A 22,857-nucleotide genomic window follows, 5' to 3' on the forward strand; every position below is an offset into this window, starting at 1 on the left:
CCTACACTTTGTGCTCTCCGCGTCCATGTTAATATTCAGTGGGTCATTTTAGACGTTTTACTGTAAAACATGTGCTGTGAATCCCATCAAGAGAATGACCTGTTGATTACTTACTCGATTAATCGATTATTAATCAACTATTGTGATAATCGATTTATCGGTTTGAGGGTTTTTTCATTATCAAAACCAGATTTCTGATCATTTTAGCTTCTTAAATGTGAATATTCTTTGGTTTCTTTGCTCCATGACAAAGAAATCATTAAAACGCAATCATTTTTCGTTTGTGGACAAAAACAAGACATTTGAGAACGTCATCATTTCCAGGTTCGACAAACACTGATCAATATTTTTCTACATTTTATGACATTTTATGGACCAAGCGAGAAAATACTCGACAGATGAATCGATTTTGAATGTAATCGTTAGCTGTAGCTCTGATCCCAATGATGAAGAGCCGTATGTGCATCTGCTAAGTACAGCAGCAAATCAGAGAACTCTGAATTGGCCTGAGATTGTCAAAATCTCCCAATATTGGGCGTGTTTCTGTAAACAGAGCCCAGAGAAGGTTATGTAATGCTAGAAACTTAGCATAGGCGGATTCACAAGTACAGTAATGCCTAAAATATGTCCCTCTACTCAAGATTTAAGCCTGAAACGGTGTTCAGAAAGAAGCCTTCCTCACTGTCATTCATTTTTCAAGATTTACCTGCACCCTGTCATCCTTTTTATTAGTGAGCACTTTCAGCAAGACAGCATGCTTACCCTGAGTCTGCGTCCGTAAACGGTGACCTGGCCACGAGCCTGCTCCTTCCTCTGCCTCCACTCCACCAGGTTAAGGCCATTGTCGATGGCCAGGGTCACATTCCTCTTGCTGACCGTGGGGTTGACGGTGCCAGCGAGCAGGTGGGGCTCGGTGTGCAGAGAAACCTCCATTCCATTGGCCAACACGAGCCGCAGCGAGCCATCCAGACCAATGAAATAGCTGTTCCGCACTTGATCTGCAGAGCAGAAAATGATTATAATTAGAAGTAGAAGGAGTGCAACAATCAGTGCCTCTCATAGCTGATGCAAGGGGACTAAATCTAATATTCATCTGAGTGAGACACAAACATAATGATCTAAAATGGCTGCTCAGCAAAAAAAAAGGCATTAACAGCATTAGTTAACTGAACCCCAGCAATAATATTGGGTCTGTGACAACAAAGATCAATAGGGAGCGGTTTCCCGGTGCCAGTAAAGTTTTACAGCTGTTGCAGTAGCCTCCAGGATATGGAGGAATGAAAACTATCAAAGAGTCAAACTCGCCTGTGGCCACAGCGAAAAAAGCAGGGGGAGACACAAACACACTCTCACAAACTCAAGAGGGATAAATCTGAGCCTGTCTGTTACTGTCCCCAGGTGACTATAGCCTGTGTTCCAGCTCCAGACAGGTGACTAATGTCTCCACTGAGCATCTCATGTCGATTCATGAGACGTGTCTCCTTGTCTCCTATCAGTGGACTGACGATGAACATGATTCTCATTAGCAGCAAGGGGAGATGAATGGTTACTTGCATTAACACGATAACTTCATTTAAGGAAAATCAAAACGATGCACTTTCATTCACTGCGTTGAAGTTAAAGTAGCTGTGGTCATTTCTTTATTTAGCCGCAATAAATATCCTATTTCAAGATGGGAGATGTTTTGCTCACAGTGCCACAGAATATGTTGTGTTGCTGAGACAAGAGGAACGGGCCAGAGGAGGAGGGGGCAAGTGTGACCTTGCACTGGCCCTTACCTCTCTCCATCATACAGACACCTCAGGGGTTGACTGAAAAAGGCCTCTGGGGCGGACCTGACCAAGAGGAGGCCTCCGAGACCAGACAACGCCAGCAATACTGCTGAACTGGTAGCTTTACGCTAATGCATGCATACAGTTCAGTTCAGCAGGGGAGAGATCTGCCCTACACTGACATTTAAAGGGTCTGCGTTCGGCTTAAAACTAAACAAATGGAACAGTGCACCTGACCTTTATTTAAAGCTCAGTATTTCCAGCTATCAAATACCAGTGAGGATACTTTTGGCTGGAGATTATAAAAATCCATTAGCCTTAAATAATTAATTTATTAGAAAGAAAGAAAAGAAAGCAAAGAAAGTAAAGAAAGGGAGATGTACGGACCAAATCATAATTGTAATATGACAATTGTATGTTTTGGTTGTTTTATATTTGGTATATTTTCTCATTTACACGACATGTTTACATCTTATTGTGACGGACCATTTAATCTGCAATCTTTTCGAATTTCATTGTTATCGGCTTCACACAGACAGAAAAGACACGAGTGACATCTGAGGTGTCGAGGGGCCGCGGTGCGAGGATGACGCTCTTTAAGGCTGTGCATTCATGTGTTATGTGATCACCCGGTAGCCGCCTTACAAAGCAGACAACAGTGACTTAATTAACAGCAGAGTTCCTGGCGCCGCTCTCCTCACAAGCTGATGTCTAAGACAAGGTCATGATACGGAGGTGACTGGTCCCTTCAGCAACAGTGAGAAACCAGAGATTGTCCTCCTCTATTTCAGACACTTTTTTTTTTTCAGCGAGTCAGTGGAGCCAGAGGCTGGAGGACACGTTCAAACCTAAATCAAAGATACCAGGGGAAAGGTTGAGGGCTGGACGCTCTTTTGAAAACTTAAGTGGGTCAAGAAAATTCAAAGGTATCACAAAGGTGATCAATGCAGCAGTTAGTCGGGCAGAAAACACAACATCAGAGAGCCTAAATGTGCAAAACAAACCAGGGGGAGATAATTACAATATCAGTCTGCCTTCTTAGTGCATCTCTCACTAATGTTCCTGAACAAGGGGGATCTTGTATGGACCACTAGCACCGTGTTTTATGACAGAAATTCAATTTCTATTGTGGTAAGTGGAAGCTGCAGTACACATTGTTTTATTAAAAAACAGAGCAGCAATAAATGTGACGGTGAGAAAGCTCTGGAACTGATAAGAGGCGAGATATTACATCTTCATTTAAAAGGTTTGCTCAGTCAAATCACAGAAAAAAAAAAAATGTAATTTCAATTTTAACCCCTAAATAAAACCATGCAGGGAGTTTTGGTTGTATTTACCCTGGGAACTGTGTCCAATGTCTGCCTCCACTTAAATTCAGTATGACAGAGGTAAATGGAGTTTTGTTTGCACTGCTCAAACCACTGAAAAATTTAATTTTGGAAAGTCAACAGCAATTTTAGAATGTATCAAAAGTTTTTTTTTTTATTAAAGTGGAACTAGCTTCCGCGTAGGTCCAGGAAAAACCTTTGAAACATTCCTAAATGGCAACACCATTGCTCATTCTCCACGACTAACTAAGACGTCTAACTACTAACTAATTAACGACTGAGGTTTCGGACACATGGCTCTGGCTTGTTGCAAAGTCATTTATTATAAATCTGCATGAAATGATTGGTTGTGTTTATTACAGTATTGCAAGGGTTACAGACACCTGCCAACATTGTTCTAGTAAAGCGAGACTGAATTCACTTTACTAAAGTTACGCACCGTGCAAAAGTCTTAGGATACCACAAACTTTGCGGTTTTAGCAATGCTATAATGACCATACAGTGTAATTATTTCTCCATTACCTTATTAGAATACAGGAAATACAGGACACATGTTTGCAGTAGTAAGATAACACAGAACAAAACAAAGTTCCTGTTAAGTGATACAAATATCACTTCTGACTCTGTGTTAGTAACAACCTTACCAAGTCGCTAAGTGTTTAAAAATGAGGTTTTAAATCATGTTAAATTCAGCTTCAGCTTTGTCGCAGTTTGTAAGTGTTTGTACGGAATATAAACGTCAACACTCTATACATGTAGAGATGCAAGAAATGCTGAATCTGCTTTACAGGATCTTTAAGTATCAAGTATTTACCTTAACCTAACCTAACACTAGCACGGTGATGCATGACTCTCTTAAAGTGTGAGTGTAACCCTAATGGATGTTATTAGTAACGCGTGTGTTTGTCCTACTATTCCATGTAAGGCCAGGTTTATTCAGGACATGCTTGACCATTACAAACACATCCAAAGATCACAGCATTTCGAAGACACAAAAGCAACAAAAGCTAGTGGTGCCCTAAGACTTCTGCACAGAAGTGTTGATATTTTCTTTATGTGATCATAAATTAATGAAAACAGCTGAGTGTCAGAGGCAAAGTTTAAGCTTTTGAGACCGACACTGATAAAATGCCTTAAAAAAAAACCCACCAGCCCCAGTGATGAGCCACAGTAGAAGACACTTACCCTGCATGAGTGTGTAGAAGGTGCCAGAGGCTGACAGGTTGGTGGTGACGGTGATGTCCTCTTTGTTGGAGCCCTCTGTCTGGATGCGGACTGAGCTGTCAGCATCTGTGCGGTAGCTGCTCACTCGGCCCGTCGGGTAAGTGATGTTAGTCAGACGCCCATAACTGTCATACCTACAAAGAAATACACTGATCTCAGTCAAAGAAGGCAAAACATGGGAATATCTTCTGACACAGGGACAGTGCTGAGATATATTAAATCATAATGAAGTAATCATTATCATAAATGCAAGTCAGAGACACATAGATGTGACTAATGAGTTCCTCTGTCGTCTTAGATTTACAAAGTTTGTGAGTTGCTACCATGGATAAAGTGATCTCGCTGTAATTACAGTAGGAACTGGGAAGGTTTTTTTTTTGGAAGAGTCTGAGATTTACCCATTGGTGTCACAAATAATGCGAAAATGCATCAGCATGGGCAGTAAACATGGCCACAAATCCACCTAATGTGGCAGTCTGAGAACATAAAACTCAAAACTATCAGTATTAATCAAGCAAAGCACGATCAGCACAACTTTTAAAAAAGTGTGCAGCACTTCACAAATTCACTAATGAGTTGAACAAATTTGGACTTTTGTAGCTCTTCCCAAAAGATGTGTGAATGTGGCATCAAAGCGAGGGTCGGCAACATACTGTATTTTTGGTTTTAGTGATCAGTCATTCAATAATAACATTCAACCATAATATAAATGAAGTGATCTAAAGTGACCTGTTCTCAGAATCAAATAGAAGCATCCACCAAAGACTGTACTACGAGACAACCAAGAATCGTCCAAAACAACATGGCAGAGAACTGTGATGGCCAAGTTGAAAGCCCAATACGTAACCTAGGACAATGCCTTATGCTTCTCAAAGGAGGAAGAAGAGGACTAACTCGCCATCTATGTTCTGCCGAGGTTGAGAAGCAACTTAAAAATGGGCAAAAAAAAGACAATAAATGCAATTATATGTGTCAGTCTTTCATGTCTGTCATATATGTCATTTATGTTTGTCCTCCTGTGATGTGAGGGGCTCAGGATGGAAAGCCTCAATCCCAAAATGCTAGTATTTCACAAATCTGTGTGTGAGACTCATAACAACGTGTTCTCTGGTGATCCTGCCTACTGCAGCTTTAACTATCGACGCTTCTCAGTTTGTAAGTAAGCTTTAAGGGATCGAAGCGTTCGCTGGCAAAGAAAAAAACAGTCACTGCTAAGAAGAAAAAGCACAAACATTGTCACGTTTGGAAAACTGCTTATTAGTTTACGAGATTAGCGGGATCACCTAATCTCATTTTACAGTCAAAGAAATAGGAGCAGCGAGGTGTGACTCCTTCAGGAGACGCAGCTCACCCCCAGGCCTACCAATCAGTCAGCTCATCACAAACAGGAACATGAGTGGCCAGATTGTTTCATTTCACTGAGAATGCACATCAGCATAGAACAATTTGAAATCTCTCAGGCTGCCACTGTTCCAGAATAGGAGTGTGAGTGAATGGTACATTACTTAGAATGAAGACTTTTAACTGTTCCCTGAATACAGATTGGAAAGCCCCTCTACAATGTTGCTGCCTGCCATAATAAAGCCTCTAATAAATGGGATGGTGGGTGCTGGTTTACGGATATTTCCTCAGAGCTGCTATCGCAAATATCCAATATGGAGAGGAAGAGTGAGGGAGGATTCATCTCACAGAGATAAATGTTATCTGATTTCAACTGTGGGGACTGGGATTCATTGATGCATTTCAACCCCAGTCCTCCACTTCAGGAAATACTAAATAGCAGAGTAATTTAAATCTAAAGCATTTGATTTCTGTTGATACGGCTCATCCTTTATCGGCAAGCGATTCTCCCGGCGTTCATCATATAATCAAAGCCTCTGCAGCGAAAGCACGACACGTTCCTCATTGTCTGCTCCGCACAACGTCTCACTCTTGAATCCGTTGAACCCAAAAAACGGTGTTCCTGTTTCGCCATTGCTCGACTGAGTCCACAAGACGGAAATCTCATTCTGGAGCGAGTGTCGTGTGCCCCAGCTTGATCACTGGCCCTAACTCTCTCTGTCTCAATTAGGGCCTTGAGGTAGAGCCGTTCCTCGGGCTTCACTGCTGAGCTGTAATGGCTCTGGACTGCTTCAATTCAGCTGCCTATTAGCGTGCTTTCTCTGGACAAGGGGGGCACGCGGGGGCAGCATTCTCAGCAGAAGGAGAGGACCTCTTTCCCCTCGGATGGCCACAAGTCCATCCAGATGTGAATGGACTTGTGTCACCTCCGTGTCACATGCTAACACTATGACCTTTCACGCTAGCGCCCAACAATGGACCAGACACTTCATATCAATGTCGCCTCCAGCATACCTAACCTCTGATTTATGCATATTTATTCTCATATTTTCTCTTTTTGCATTTTGCTTCCATTTGGACAGAGACAGTCAATTGGAGACAGGAAGGAGTGACATGAAGTGAAGGTCTATTCGGCTGTGAATAAAATCATATCACACATCTGGTAACACCTTCACCACTCCCCTGTAAGGTGATTCATTCTCATATTTTCATTTTCGGTTGCTATCTGTGAATTTCACATCACATGCCACTAACGGCTGTGGGGAAAATTCATCCATGTGATTACTTCAACCTCATTAGCAGTTGTTTTACATTATTTAGGTGTTATTACTTACAAATCCAATGGAGTGAGAAACATTTTCTTGTACCAGTAGCTAATTCATGTTTGTTTTTTAAATAGAGACATTACTGCCCTGTTAATTGGACGACAATTAGGCATCCCTCAGATGATTTAACAGATTTACATTAACCCTTAAGAATAAAAAATGATCATCACAAGAAAAAGCAACATTAGGCGGTCAGCAGAGCATCTGTGTATATACAGTATATGTCATAGCAGATGAGCATGCCAAGTACAGACTCGGTAGCAGATGTCTTTTGTTTTCCAGACAATCCTTTATGTTTGATTTCTGCAGTAATCCAAATCAATTTTAAACTGCTTGCTACGGGGCGTGTGTACACAGTAATTAAAAAAATAGAAGATAAAATTAGCTTAGCGGTGCACTTTGTTAAGCAGAGATAAATGCAGAGATCAATTTGAAAGGAATCAAGTGGTGGGGTGACCTTCAAATCTAATTATTCATTACTCAATTGGATGTAAATTAAGACAAAGGTGATCTTGTAGAAAAATAGGAAATCTTTTTTTTTTTTTTTAATAAAAGAATAATATGAAATTCAATATAGTGGTAATAGTAGCTGTCATATTTATAGTATTAATCTCTGCCAAAAGCGATACAATATCAATACCAATGATTCACAAACTTCCTATGTGAGGACCCTCTTTTTAGAGATGGCAAACTCACACAAGAGCAAATTTGTGTGTAATGTCGCGAATCATTTACAGCCATATCTGTTTCCATTTCTATTTTCTAATGTACAGGTGTGGCATTTAGAAAATCTCTATCATTAACTTTTTGTTTCATCTCACAAAAAGCCATTTGCGACCCTGTTGCTCACTGATATCTTTGCATAATAGTGAAGCATTATGTTCAAACCTAATAATAACAGCAGCCATTTTGCAGGGAGTTGGGAGAAATAATTCAGAATTCCAACCACCCACTAAATTTGTTTAAGCCTTAGGCGATCCACTCTACCTTGAGAAATGCGTACGCATGGCTGCATTAGTGCCATTTTCGCTCCAGCGTTCTTTCAGCACAACCGTCTCAGATGACAACCAAATCAAACACAGGTGATAAATGTCTAGTCAGATTAAACAGAGCACCTGATTATTTGTCAGAGTGTTCTATTCCTCCAGCGTGGCGTAACAGATGTCTGACCAGCCAATCTGCTTAATCACACTTTTTGGAATGACATCCAGTTAGCACAGTATCCCTCGGTACAGCACGTTAAGCTCAGGGACAGATTGCTCCGTAGACGTCGCAAGGAAATGAAATTCTAGGCTTAATCCTAGGTCGCATACAGCACACACTGTGGAATAGCGGTGTATTTTCAACTGTTCCCCCCACAATGTGCAGTTTGCCTCAATCGATAACTACATCTGTCTATTATCATGCTCTTGTACCTAATGACTACCGACAAGCAACGGTCTGGACTCAGCCATTGTAAGCAAGGGAGCAAATAGGTAACATTATCATGGAGTAATCATAGTGGGTGTAACAGCAAATAGGATTTCACACAGTACTACACACAGGTCTTGTACTCTTGAGTGACAGAGAGGTCAAGAAGAAAAAAAAGCAGGTAGCTCAGGTGCCAGGAAAATCAGATGTTAACAAAGTCTTCAAATCACTCACTTAAGCATCGCAGCATTTAGTGCTACCACAAACACAGAGCTCACAGAGATGCTCTATAAATGACTGTGTACAAATTGTATTTGGATTTAAGAGATTTAACAGATCTATTTAGTTGCTCTGTGTGGCAAAGCGCTAATCTATAATCAGCTCAGCAAGGATCCCGACTCTGATTAAAAGGATTATGAAAATGGTTTGCTGATGTTTCTTTAAATTACTTACTCGAAGAAGGTTGTCCATCCATTCTCATTCGTCTTCGTTGCTAGAAGTCCTGAGCTTCCGTGGTAGGTCATTACAGCAAGTTCCTGACCCTGAGCGGCAACAGTTTTCAGGGCATTGTTGGTGCCGATGGTGAACCAGAATGTCTGTCCGTCAGGGACCATGAGCCACAGGGGCATTCCCGTCGTGTCTCTTCGGATGATCACGGTGTTCTTGTTCTTATCGGTAATGCTGCTCAGATCTCCTCCTCCTGTGTAGGTCAGATTGTAAAGGTAGTCCCCTGTAGTCAGACTTTGTGTGAAAATGTGGCTGCCGTTGGAATCAAACAGGTAGAGTTCATCGTTGATAGTGGAGGAAACCTCGTACATGCTGAGAGGATTCAGATAGGGCTTGTTCTTACGCACATAGCGTATGCGAATGTTGCCCAGATCAGCGATATAAAGCTCTCCATCTGGACACACTGCCAGGGAAGAGGGTGCGTTCAGTTTAGCATCCTTGGCATAGCCTTCATCTCCAGAATAACAATCACAATTGGCATCATTCTTGCAGTCACAGCCACTTGGTGCTCCAGCAACCAGGGAGATCTCTCCATTGGTGGACACCTGTCGTACTCTGTTTATTTTCTTTTCATCTGACTCAGCAATGTACAAAATGCCATTGTGAGACACAGCGAGAGCATTGGCGGACTCCAAGGTGGCATGGATGGCTACTTTGCTCATTAGGAAATGATCAATCCCAGGCACTTGGCAGTGCATGGGGCGGCCCGCTACAATGCGGACTTGATGGTTTTCTGAGATCTGTAGTACCACGTTGTTGTCCAAGACATACAGGGAGTTGTCCATGGGACTCACTGCAAGGTCTGTGGGCCACTCCAGGCGCACCTGAAAGGAAAAAACACACAACAAAAATATCAGCCTCAGGTCCCGCAAGCAGGCCGTGCTCTTATCGATCTACACATTTCTCACTTTATCAGAGGAAAACAGTCCCTCAGGGTAAGAATCATTGAAAAGTGCTTACAAAAAAAAGATAGGCTGCTATGAAAAAGGTCCGCTATCTCAAAGAGTGTACTGTAAGCAAAACATTTTTTTTGAAATGATTTACTATCTGATAAGGAGGAAAATAGCAGCTAGTGTGCTGTTAAAAGGGGAAAACTTTAAAAAAAAAACCATGAAGTTTAAGATCAAAGGTGATAACAATAGTGGCGAGGAAGGGCAGACAAGGACAGATCACTCAAAAGATCAGATTAACAGAGAAAAAGAGTGCTCCTTCAATTGATCACGAGAACTGTGGACACCGAAGGACTGAGTGTCTGCATCATTCACCTCTACCAAGTAACTGTTTTCCCTCTCTTTGGGTTATTAATTTTATAATGACAAGAGATTGCATGAGTCCTTGAAAGGAAACTGGAGCACACTTACCAAATGGAAGCCTAGCCAGCCTCTGGCATCCTAAATTATATCTTATTGTTCTGCTAACAATGTATCAGGCTTTTAACAAATTGGAATGATTAGATTCATCCAATTTACCAGGGCTCCCTCTCACTTAAGATCCAAGAAGCATCTTTTAGGAACACAACCTGAAGTGCCATATTTCAAGAGAAGCCTTGGGACACCAACAAAGGACGCTGATTAAAATCTGGACGGAAACACAAAGACGTGGTCTTTATGCAAATGACTACATGAGAGCAATACTTTGTTCTACTACGGGGAAATGCAAAGGTGAATGAATTAATGCAGCCTGCCCCTGTGGCTGACAGTCATAATAACTTGTTGGAACAATGAGGAGAGGGAAATTGCACAAACCTTTATTATCACAATTAAATTAATCTCAAGGTATCTGTTCACGTGAAAGTCACCATAAAATAAATTGGTGCATTGGACACATCATACTCCTTAAAGGAGGAGGGTGCAGGGCTCAGTGGTGTTGGAAATATGAACCCATGCATGGAAAATCAGGAATTAATTAAAATCACTTGATGAACCATCAGTAATTCACATGTATTAATGGTATTTCATGCAATTATGAGTTATAAATGATGTTTGTGGTGACTTTATAGGCAAATCTGTCGTCTAAGGGACCAACACTGTGGCATTTAGGGGTTAAGTTGCATGGTGCAACATCCCGGTGTGTATGAGAATCTACGGTGGGTGGCCTTCGAGTGGCATATAAACACAAAAGCCAAAAGTGTTTGATTCGGCTATTCTGGAATACTGCACAGACATGACTGTAAAACGTGGCGTGTATAGTGTCCACACGACAGTTTTAACATTTCAATTATTGAAAAGATAATTCGAATTTGGATATACAACCCCTAAACGTGGATGTGGATGTGGATGTGTAATTCAGTAAAATGTGGACAACACTACTACACTACTTGACCATGAAAGGGGCATCTGCCCACTCTGAGGTTTTAAAATAAAGTTGAATCTAATCTAATCTAATTTAATATGCATTAAAACCCGCAAATTTCTGATGTCAGGGAATCAAGTTGACATATTTAATAGTTAATGTTTTACATACTACTTTTCATCACAGTCAAAACATGACACTCAAAAACACACACATTTGTTCAGTTGATGTGAAACTGGAAATAAATTCTATGGTGATGGTTAATTGAATATCTCTGAATATTTTTTTTAATGTGATCATGCTCTCCAATCCCATAAACCTCTCGTCACTCTCACTCTCCTCACACAGAACTACCCTAAAGCTGCACGTCTTCATACTCGTGTGACAAAACGGAGGCTGGCAGAGAGGACTCATTGTCTTTCAGCAAGCAGAAAATGTGTCGACTTGGAAAAAAGAAGATGCCGACTCCTCCAATCTCTTAAAAACCTATATCTTGTCAACACCAGTGATTAAATATTTCATGAGCCAGAGTGTGGAGTGGCTCGGGGGAGACGCCTGTGAGGAGGTTTTCGCGCCACTCTGACTGATGAGGGGATATCTCCCAAGCTGCTGTCCCATATGCTGTAACCCGATCATACCCTCTCCTTCATACAGTGGGGCAGCTGTCACTAATGTCTGTCTGACACAGTCCCCAACAGCATAAAAAACGCCAAAAATGTGTCTCGGACGGAAAGCGATGGAATTGCAACGACACAGAACTATTCTTGTGACTATATTTGAACTGGTATTAAAACTATAAAGACATTTTCCATTCGTAATCTCTTCACTCTTTGCTCATGCCAGCGTGACATTATGTGTCATTATTTGAAGACCCTCTCATATTTTAATTGGATGTCACAGTCAGAGCCCTGATAACGCTTTCTGAGGCGACTAACACCCGTGCAATATGTTAAAGAGAACTTGTTTTAACACACGATTTGCCTCTTTCTGAGTTTGAACACAGCGGGAGACCTGGAGACCATTTTCAAAACTTGAAGCAGAAAGTGGAGGAGATTTCAGGAAGAAAAAAAAAAAGGCCTTGGGATAAACAAATTATGGGATTACTCGACAAGGTCAAAATCTTGTTGCCATGAATAACAAATAAGTTAAAAGAAATAAGTCAAAGGGGAGTGGATTTTGCTGCAGAGCTTTTCTTGCGCAGATGGCACGGCCAGATAACGATGACCTCATCAGAGCTAAGAGAGAGTAATCTGACACCTGATATTTATTTTTTGTCTGTAACAGGTGAGGTGCAGGAGAAGTAGTGACCGATACGATGAGCGCAACTGTGGTCCTAAGTGAGGGGTTGGGGAGTGTTTGAAGTAAAAAGCTACAGTTTGTGCCCTGGATGAATTTTTAATGGATGCTTTTTACCGTCTGAGTGTCTCTGCTAGTGCTTGAGCGATTTGTCATCGTTGTGGACCTCTGTCCTCTCTGCTTTGGAGGCAGGATGGTTAAGCATCTATAGGCGAGTGTGTGAGTGCATGAGTGTGTGAGTGTGTGAGAGAGTAACAAGCAGAGGTCATGATGGGGATGAAGTTCCTCCAGGCTGGAAATGGGCAGCTGGAGGCTTTGCTCCCTCCAATGAATACATAATTTGAAAACACGGGGGGAAAAAAAAGCCTCTAAAAAGGCTCCCTCTTTTTGATTGTTGTACTCAATAACATACATGAGTGCAGGGACACTGATCAGGGCTCAAATCCTTATCATTAAAACATGGCATTGCTCTTTTCATGGGAGTCAAACTGAAACAATTACAGAGACTGCACATACACACGCTCCCTGGCAGAACCACTCTGAAGCTACTTGAGTTGAAAATATAACGACGGGGAAAAAAAAACAGCGAAATAACAGCTGCTCGTATGCAAAGAGTCCGCGCTGTCACCTCCAAAGGGAAGTCACTGCACTGGAGAGTGATGTGACCTCAGCGCTGTGTCCTTGCCTGGGGGCTGTGTTCTGTCTGTGTAGCGGTATGGTACATATGGGCATGTATGTGTGTACGTGCACAAGTTTGGGTGCATCGGTGAACATGTTTGTGTGAAGGGATGGCAAATGAGGTCACGGGTCAAGCTCGTCACCCCCCTACAGCAATAGGTCAACGGCCCTTTGCGTTTGAGGAAGTGTGGCCACTTGACACAGACGTTCAAGCTCCTGGGACCTCGGTGCCGTCTCTGCTTTCAGCTGTGAAGGTTTGAATTCAGTGGCATGAACTGCTCATTTTCATAATACATTAGTGTTTGTATAGAGTGGACCATATAGGCTGAGTTAAAAAAAAATGTAATTTCCCAAAGTGCATGAAGCAGCTGTGTTTGCAGCTGCTTTGCTGAATTCATTATCTTGACTGCAAATTAAATCAATCCTTCATTTAATGAATGACATCAGCCTCTTTCATCATATCCTATATTATGTATATCCATATATACGCAGATATACCACAACCTTTTGCATTGTTTCAATCACGTGGACATTATATTGTACGTATGACATTTTAGTAGTTGAAAGCAGTATTTTGCTTCATGTTTAATTTGTTATCTTATTGTAAATTACATAAAAAAAAAACGGCCTTTACTAATTAGTCATCAGTTTGATACGTACATAAAGATCAATGACAAAAATCAAGATTTAAGTGCTGCACCGGGTACTTTACTGGCAAAAAAAAGTTGTATGAGAGGTAAGAAAAATATGAGTTTATATACATTTGTGAGTACGGGTACTGAACACAGTTGGGTGACATTTGTTTTTGCTCTGGAGAAGTTACACATATAAATGACTGTAATACACAGTATGTTTTTTTTATTTAATAGGTTTATTTGAAGCTTGTAGTCAGCCGCAAGGATTTGTTTTATTGTGAAAGCTAAAAAAAGACTCCAGTGACAGATTCTTATTATTCTGTTTAAAGTGCAAAATTGAAATGTTAACAGCTCCCGATTTGACATGGAGATAATTGTGGTTAATGGACTGAAACTGGTAAAGAGCTCAGGAATAAGCAAAATGGACACGTGTAAGACTCCTTGCTTGAATCCTGACAGAATACCGAATGCCAGACTGCCTTAACACCCACCGCAAGCCCAGTGAGTCTGAAAACCTGTAATGTGAAGCCAAAAACAAACCCTCCTGAAACTAAACCAAGGGCTGCCAGATCCAGGCTGTTTGCAGCTACACAAACAAAAAGATGTCAGTGTCCTGGAGACCAGGGTCAGTCAAGGAGACTGGTGCAGGCTGAGAGACAGGAAAGCACATGCCGGCTGCGCGGGTCAGAGAGGTACCTGAGAGATGTCCATCACAGCGTCGCAGCTGAGAGGCCGGGCAGAGGTCAGGTCATTGAATCCCAGCAGAGTGGAGATGATGCCGTTCTGATCAATCCTACGAATCATTGTCCCGTCCACAAAGAAGATTACACCGCGCTTATCCACAGTAATTCCTGGAGATAAAAGTTGCCCAGTGGACAGGGGAGAAAAACACCCATCAGTTATTTTGTTTTCGTCTGTATCTTAATGCGAGGACAGAGCACCACTTAATGACACTTTAGGGCTATTTGTTGCCATAAAAATTAAAGACTAATCACAGCAATGAGACTAATGTGAGGATTGATTTGTTCAATCAATAACATGGAGCAATAGAAACATCAAAATAGATGAATAGGACTGTGGGCATTGATTCAATTACAACTAAAACTCAATGCAGTTTTTTCCCTTTTTTTTCTTTGTTCCCAGCCTCTAATAACTAAGAAGCTGAAAACACTGACCTCAGCTGTGCACATGTTCTTTATTTTTCCTGTTATAATCGAGGTGTGACGATATTTACACAACAATAAACACATCTTTTCTTCAGTTTTATGTTTCCAATACCAACCTAAATATTATACGTCTCCCGTTTGGAGTTGAGTGCTATTTCAGGTGCACATGAATCACGATTTCATCCCAGGGAGAGGGAAAAAGTGAGCATGTGATCTAATGACTAAGTAATGCATCATCTCAATATGAAGGCGATGGGAAAGAGAGGCACCAGGAAATACATGCTGTTACAAAATAAATTCAGGTTTTATTATAACTGCAGCTAATAAGTTACATGTGCAGCCAGTGATGTGTTTACTGAAGAGTCAACTTGGCATTCATTTATTAACCCTTAGCCATGGTAATAATACACAACTCCTTATATAGACATCCTGGGGGTGTGTTTAAAGGTCACATAAAAATGCTTCTTATGTTTTGTTGAGTCAAAGTTATGATTTACTTTATGTCACATTTTTTGTAGTGATATAAATGAGCAAGAATTGTGCAGAAGTCACAAAATAGAGTGCTTTTCTTTTCTTTTTGTTCATAAAAACAAAAAATGTTCACAAATTCAATCCGATTTTAAACATTTTGTGTACTTTCTGCTCAGGTGTGTTTATGAAGTTGGGGATTTTTTTTCTTTTCATCAGATTGCCTAGGTTGTGCTGGAAAAAAAAAGGATATAAGACCCTCTATATTGCACATTCCTATAGCAGCAGGCAAAATGCTCTTCTCTTTTGTTGTTTTGAATGTTTCTTTGAAACATTCTTTTTTTTATTTCAGGAAAAAACTAAGAAACTATACCTCTGGGGTTGGTGAGCGTGGCCTCAACAGCTTTGCCTCCGTCTCCACAGCGAGCGTCATCGTACGGGAGGCACTGGTCACCAGTGCCGGCCACCAGCTCCAGGTTCTTGGCCACGTCTTTCACAACGTTAAGAGATTTCACCTTGAACACCTTTCTGCTGCTGGTGTCGGAAAGGTACACGGCGCCGTTCACAGGACTGGTGGCCAGATAGTACTTGTGAGCGGGGCTGTTGCTGAGGGAAGGACGGGAGAGAAGAAGAGGAAGAAAGCCGGGTCAGTAAAGCTTGTAGAGGCTTTCAGTAAGAAACATTGTGTAATACAATTAAAATGGATTCAAAAGCCATTTTAGAGAGTTAAATGGGCACAATTACAATTTAAGCCAATGACATGGAGAAAGAAAACATTTAATGGGATTAAACGTGGAGAAATAGAATGAGGTTATATAATGATGGAGATTATAACTCATCAGTTTACAGTCAGCATAATTAAACATCCCTGGTGTCAAACAAAAGGTGATACTCCACTCGTCTAAATACATTCAGAACATAGAAGCATCGAAGAGGATGTATATTTAGGAGAATGATGGTCTAGTGGGACATTGACGGAGATCGTAATTACTGCTCCTTCCCCGATCCAAGAAATATCTTGGATATGATGTGAAAACAACATGAAACAGACACTGTCTATACAATAGTGATAGCCTGGTTAGTGCTAGAAAGAGTACAAACAAGCATGTTTTCCATTTCCCTTGGGACTTTTTTTTTAAAGACAAGCAACATCCAAACACATTATGCATCCATCAAGCAACGGAAAATATCCTGTTACCCAACCAGACAGACAGACAAAAGAACCGAATATAGCAAATCCTGCTGTGGAGGGATGTATGTGATCTAGTGGCATTACTGCAGTCAGGATAGGTGTCAGAAAACACAGAAGATAAAGATAGCTGTGGACAAATCCATAGTAGTACAAATTAAGTGGCAGCAGCAACAGAGACCGGATTATTTCTATTGAAAGTCTGCTGTTGCTGCTACACACACACACACACACACACACACACACACACAAGCTGCAGCTGAACGATTTATGGTGTCACAAAATAAGTTGTAAGAAACGAACAAACAAAGAAACAATACACAAAACAAACAGCAATGACTGATCTTAGTGGATTTTACAAGCTTTGCCGTACTCTCACGACTGCCATGCATAGCATAAATGACATTAAAGGTGGTTTATTTACGGATTTCAAAAAATATATATGGTTGACTGACACTAGATATATTAGTTGACAGGGGTGGTAATTGCAGGGTATTTCATGAATATATAGCCATTATAATGATAATATAATAATACGGCAATTTTGTGATATTCAGAATATTGAAAGACAGTCATATAACAACATATCTCTCTAAATAAAGAATACAAAATGCCCCTGAAAAGGGTTACACTCTTTTCACTGATGTCAGCTACAATTCTGCTGCATTCTACTATATATATATAGTACTTTATTTTTATTTCCCTTTACATGATGCTGGTGAGACAAACTGTTGAGGGTGAATCAGTGTAGAGCTACATATTTCATAAAGGAACACTTCACCATTTGCATTTAGCTTTGTATTACTAGAATAGGGCTAGTATTCTAGTAACAAAGAAAAGAATGAAGATATTTCTCAACTCAGTGGAAACTGAGGTTGGGAAGCACAATTTTTCAATAATACTAAAGCTATTCTAGTCATACAAAGCTAAATGCAAATTGGTGAAGTATTCCTTTAAATTCTTTTGGCAGCAGTGTGCTGTTAATCATATCTCAAGAGTCAGAATGATTAAATATTGCCCTATTCATATTTGTGTCATACTCCCTATTGGATGATTATCAAAAAATGTATCAACAAGACGGGCTCATCTGTTAAAGGGAAAACAGGCGACTTGTGTGTCCAATGTAAAGACAGAGCAGTCGCCAGATGCCAGTAAGACGCGGATACTTTTCCTCCGAGCTGGTGTTGTCGTGTGTCATATTTAACACGACTGTTTGTAGGTGTTCGGTGAACACATCCTCTGCAGGAGTTTAGGTCAGCGAAAACACAGTAGCAGTAACCATTGTTTCCTAAATCAATTTGTCGTTTTTCTGCAAAAATCACATCCTGATGGGCAACAGAATAACAGGAAAAGCCATAGTTATAGGAGATCAATATAAATGCTGACTGTGTTATTTTTCTATCACCATTACACTGTGCAATCAGTTTATATCAAGTTCAGGTTCAGTCCAAAAATGTGACTATTCGAGCTCTAAGTGGATACATATTTTTGTAAATATTTGCCGGTTGGTTGAATTGAGCCCTTTGTTCATTTCTTCATTTTTTCCTAAATAATGGTCAGCGCCACCTCCAAGCTCACCCGAGTTATCAGGAGAAGATGTAGCACAGTTCTGCCAGAAACCGATAAGCATTTTGGGAGAAGCCTGTCAGCAGCATGTCATTCAAAGTGGATTAAGACAGAATTTCAACTATAACCTTGAGGGTTATTTTTTTCCCTCCCAGACTTGCGGTTGACAGGACAGTGCCAAAGCTTATAGTTTTATAACACAACAAGATCACAGTCCAGTGGGTCTGAGGCACTGTCAGGTGCAGAATATGATTTTAAATGACAATTGACCTTCACTGAATCAGTGTTGACAGCAAATCTCAGTCCACTGCCTGAATTGACTGATATGTTCGTCTATAGTACATTTCAGGTACAAGTGGCTGGCTCAGAAAATCAACTGCTGTCTTGTGTGCAAAGGTGTTTTTTTTTTTCTTTCTTAAAATAAATAAACAAATAAATAAATAAATCTCCCTCTGCATGATGGAAATGCAACAACAGCTGTCAAGTGCTGCCAAAGCAACAGGCAGCACAGCCCTAACCGTAAAGCCACGAAGGCCAGCCAGGAGCCAGGAAAAGCTATAAGTAAGTCAGGTCGACTGACAGCAATGATGTTACAGAGACCTAAAAAAACATCCCCACCTACGCGTCAACTATGAAAAATGGCGCTTGTGTAAATCTTCACAGTGGACGGGGTTTTTGCCATAAAGCTCAGTTTGGATTGACGCAGCTTTGACAAAAGGCCACAACACATAGGAAAAGCAACGTGGAGAGGAAAAAAAAAAAACCCAAACCTGTGTAAGCGTGGACATGGAGTCAGAGTAGGTCAGTAGCAAGCCTCAATACATAGATTCCACTTTGCATTCTATCTGCTGTGTGCAATCAGCTGATATCTTATCAGCTCCCGAGTTGCATGTCAAACAGTAGTGGCCCCCCCACGGTGTTTGAAACTATGAGGTGCTGTACCCTGACCTTGAGCTATGACCATATTCTGCCTCTATATTCACTGACAACATCTAGTTTGTAGAAGATAATTGGATTTTGCTGCATGCTGGTGTGACAACCGAGGGAGCATGCATGGAGTGGATGGGGGGGGGCGGGGATCCTTAGTAGGGGGTCAATGAACACAGCGGTGACATCACCGGCCTATATACAGGCCTACAGCTGGCTCACACAACAACGAGAGGAAGTCACCCATTTTATATAGAACCCTGACCCACGCGGGGGTTTTCCAGAATAAATCTAATTTATTATTTGCAAATGTCTTTGGTGCAGTGATGCCAAAGGAAAAGAGCACTGACATTCCCCTTGTCGTGCTCTGGAAATGAGAACATATTTGATGTAAAAGTGAGTGAACATGAGTGGGTATACCGATGTGTTTGTTCTGCCAAAAAATAAAAAAAGAGATTTACAGACTGAAAGAGATGGTTGCAGAGACAGAAAAGGCAAGAGAGAGAGCTGCTGCTGCTGCTGCTGCTTCTGCTTGTTTTATTAATGCGGTCAGTGACCAGAAGCACCGGGTTTTTCATCCTCAATTTGACCACATGTTCCCCCGCTGAAGTCATGACCCTCTGACAGAAAGTCAATCAATAGTCTCTTTGACTGAGACACGATATCTAAAGACAGCACACGGAGATTTCCCCCGCTACCTCCTGCCATTGGACATTCTGTCTATGTCTCTTAAGCCACTGATATAATCTACCGTATGCCGAGCTGCCATTTTAGTCTCACCTTGCGTTGTACATTAAAAATCTTTTCATTTTCCAGAGTATAAAGTAGTTAAAAAGCACCGTAATCTTCTAAAGGTTAACATTAACATCTTCTAAGGTCATTTTCATATATGAAGTCAGAAATGTGGTCGTGACAATTAAAAGTTTGCTGTTAAACTCAGAATTCTGACTTTAAGAATTCTGAGTTTAAAGTCAGAATTCTGAGAATAAAGTCAGAACTCAAATATTTTTTTCCTGTGTGTGCTTCCCAACCTCAGTTGAGAAATATCTTCATTCTTTTTCTTGTTACGTACCCACCAGTGACACTTGGTCCTGTTAGCAAAGATGGCGGACACTGTTTACATTCTGAATGAGGTCCCCTCCCCCTACGAGTGGGTCTAAAAAGTGCCGAATTAGCGTTGTAGTTTCAAGGCTCGGACCAAGTGTCACTGGTGGGCACATAACAAAAAAAGAATGAAGAATACTAGAAAAAGTGAAGTATTCCTTTAAAGGCAACACTGAGGGGAAAGGGCCGCACCTGCCCTGAGCATGAAGGAGCTGTCACATGGGTTCACTGGAAGAATCTCTGCAAATTTGACTGGGAAGCTGGCAGCAGCTCTGGAAAATGTCCGAAGTCATTTCCGCAGACTTTGCATGTGTACCCAATTTCAGGGAATTGGACTCCGTAGCATGGTTTGTTTTGGATTGCAGTGGATGTGGCAAGATGTACCGAAGTTTTATATTACAGTTTGAAATGTTTACTCAAGTGATGTTTGAGACAATGGCATAACATTGAATTATATCGGGCAACATAGTTCGACTCCTGTTATTAACCCTGAGGAAAAGTTCAGCCTCTATTGACTCAATAATTAGCTGCAGTCTCCCTGTGCAATCTCTCTCTCTCTCACACACACACACACACACACACGCACAGGTATATAAAAACAAAAAAAAAACAACACTGTGGGGACCAAAGCAATGAATGCAGAGATAAGATTAGCTCAGGAGACATAGTTAATAAACCCATGAAGGTGAAAATTATGCAGTCAGTATTTCAAGATAGGATCATTGTGCTGTGTGTCTGAAATGGACTCCAAAGGTCATTTCGACATCAAGTGTATGGACTGCACCATTTTTGATATTTAACACTGTGCAGCTTACCTATGCCTGAAGTCTTTATTTCTGTCAGAGTTTGACACAAGCAGCGGAAATGAGAGAGAGGAGGAGAAAGAAGAGGAAATGTTAGTTGTTAGTAGAGAGAGTTCGTCAGAAGAGAATCATGACAAACATTTAGAAAGTGGTATTTGCTGCTAACGTGAACAAACACATTCATCTTCCTGCTCCAACATTTTCTGGTAAGACCCCATTACATTTGCTATCAGGGCCAAACTCTGGCTGCTACAGGTGGATGTGAGAGGCAAGACCATCAATCCTGGGCCTTTGGGGCATTTTTCTCTTTCTCAATCGACCTCAGTGGTTTATGACCTGTGTGCGAGCACATCTGAGCCTCGGTTCTTCCGAGTGAGTGTTAGTAGGCTACTCCTCCCATTACCTGAGCTCCAGGACACTGGTGACATTCCCCGTGGTGAAAATCCTCCGTACGTAGTTGAAGTCGCCCACATACAGGCTACCATCCGAGCCGCACGCCAGCGCCACGGGGGCGAGGAGCTTGTTTCCGTCAGCGAGGCCGTTACAACTGGGGCAGGAGATGCTGCGCCTGCGCCCGTTTCCCATCACGCTGCCGATCACAGGGGGCTGCTGGGAGATGAAGACATTCTCCCCATTTCCCATGTGAAGAATACCTGATAAGGGCACAGGGAAGAAAGACGTAACACCCGCAACCTGTTTTAGTTTTAGGACTAGAGGCTCAATTTTCCAAAAAAAACGATATGCAAACAAAACCCCAAGTGCATACTTGGTTATCTGATGAGAACTGGTGTCTAAGGCTGAGATTAAAAACAATAGCACTTGAGGCTATTAAAAATAAGAACAAATTATTGAATATTGAACAGCTAAATCAGATTTCATTAATAAATGAGGCTCATGAAATACTTAGAAAGGTACAAATCTACCAGTTCTGGCTACATTTTGCAACTTTGGTTGGAGGTGGTCTCAAAAAAAGGTGCATCACTAAAGCGGAGGAGTACTTCCATACAATATGTTAAATAAATGCACCCAACAGTTGCACAACAACTCCACAGCAAACAAACAGCATCCACAGTGAGTCAAATAAAAGGTCAATGATTTGAGGTTGAATTCATATTTTCAGAGGACACATACAGTTCCTGTTTGAGTGTCGTGATGCACACAAGCTGTTTTATAATACAGAGACATTCACATCAGTTAGTCAGCGCTGATCCCTATTCTGTAATCACTGCGGTAGAAAGTTACAGTCAATTGCTACTGTGTGACATACTGTACAACTTTGCTAATAGGACTTGGCTGTGTGTGTGTTTTTAACACGCCGATAACAAAGATTGCATCTAATTAGTTTCAGTAAGATATGCTCACATGCCCATATCAACTGCAGCTCCGTCAAAATGTGATTTACGTCACTTCATTAGCCATTCTCGTTTGTTTATTTCATCAGTTTACTTGAAAGAGACAATCACGGACAGAAAGACAGCTGTAGCATGTCAATGCATGAAATAGTGCATGTTAGAGTATTAAATCTAAAGATCAGACGATATAATTATGAAAGCAAGAGCACAACTAAGAGAGCGCACACTTAAGAAATAAAATAAAATAAAATGCTGTTTAAGTGAAGCCTCCTCCCGATTCTGCCAGCTGCAATTCCAAAAATATGCAACTCCACTTGGAATCTGTAGAGAACATTATTTCCAATCTGCCGTGCAGAGACGCACAGAGGGCTTTGTGATTGTGTTGGGAAATTCCACGTTCTAAGAGTGAATTCATTAATAAATAAATAAATGAAGACGTCATGCACGCTGCTTCGAGTGTGTGCAATAATGTGG

General features: G+C 41.2%; 1 protein-coding gene across 8 annotated transcripts in view; it reads right to left on the reverse strand.

Annotated features, from left to right (window-relative positions):
• The window catches only part of tenm4 (teneurin transmembrane protein 4), a 168,465-nt gene that overhangs the window by 17,838 nt on the left and 127,770 nt on the right, over positions 1–22,857 (reverse strand). For 6 of the 8 annotated variants that reach the window (XM_044031683.1, XM_044031684.1, XM_044031681.1 and 3 more), the window contains 7 exons: positions 21,435–21,684; positions 21,044–21,064; positions 15,816–16,048; positions 14,505–14,659; positions 8,854–9,731; positions 4,286–4,458; positions 763–998 (listed from right to left, as the gene is read on the reverse strand). In XM_044031683.1, the coding sequence (XP_043887618.1) occupies positions 763–998; positions 4,286–4,458; positions 8,854–9,731; positions 14,505–14,659; positions 15,816–16,048; positions 21,044–21,064; positions 21,435–21,684 (1,946 nt within the window). The remainder of the gene's footprint in view (positions 1–762; positions 999–4,285; positions 4,459–8,853; positions 9,732–14,504; positions 14,660–15,815; positions 16,049–21,043; positions 21,065–21,434; positions 21,685–22,857) is intronic. The other 2 variants (XM_044031682.1, XM_044031680.1) reach the window with 1 other exon arrangement.

This window comes from Solea senegalensis, linkage group LG8 (assembly GCF_019176455.1).
Source record: "Solea senegalensis isolate Sse05_10M linkage group LG8, IFAPA_SoseM_1, whole genome shotgun sequence".
In the NCBI taxonomy this organism is placed as follows: Eukaryota; Metazoa; Chordata; class Actinopteri; order Pleuronectiformes; family Soleidae; genus Solea; species Solea senegalensis.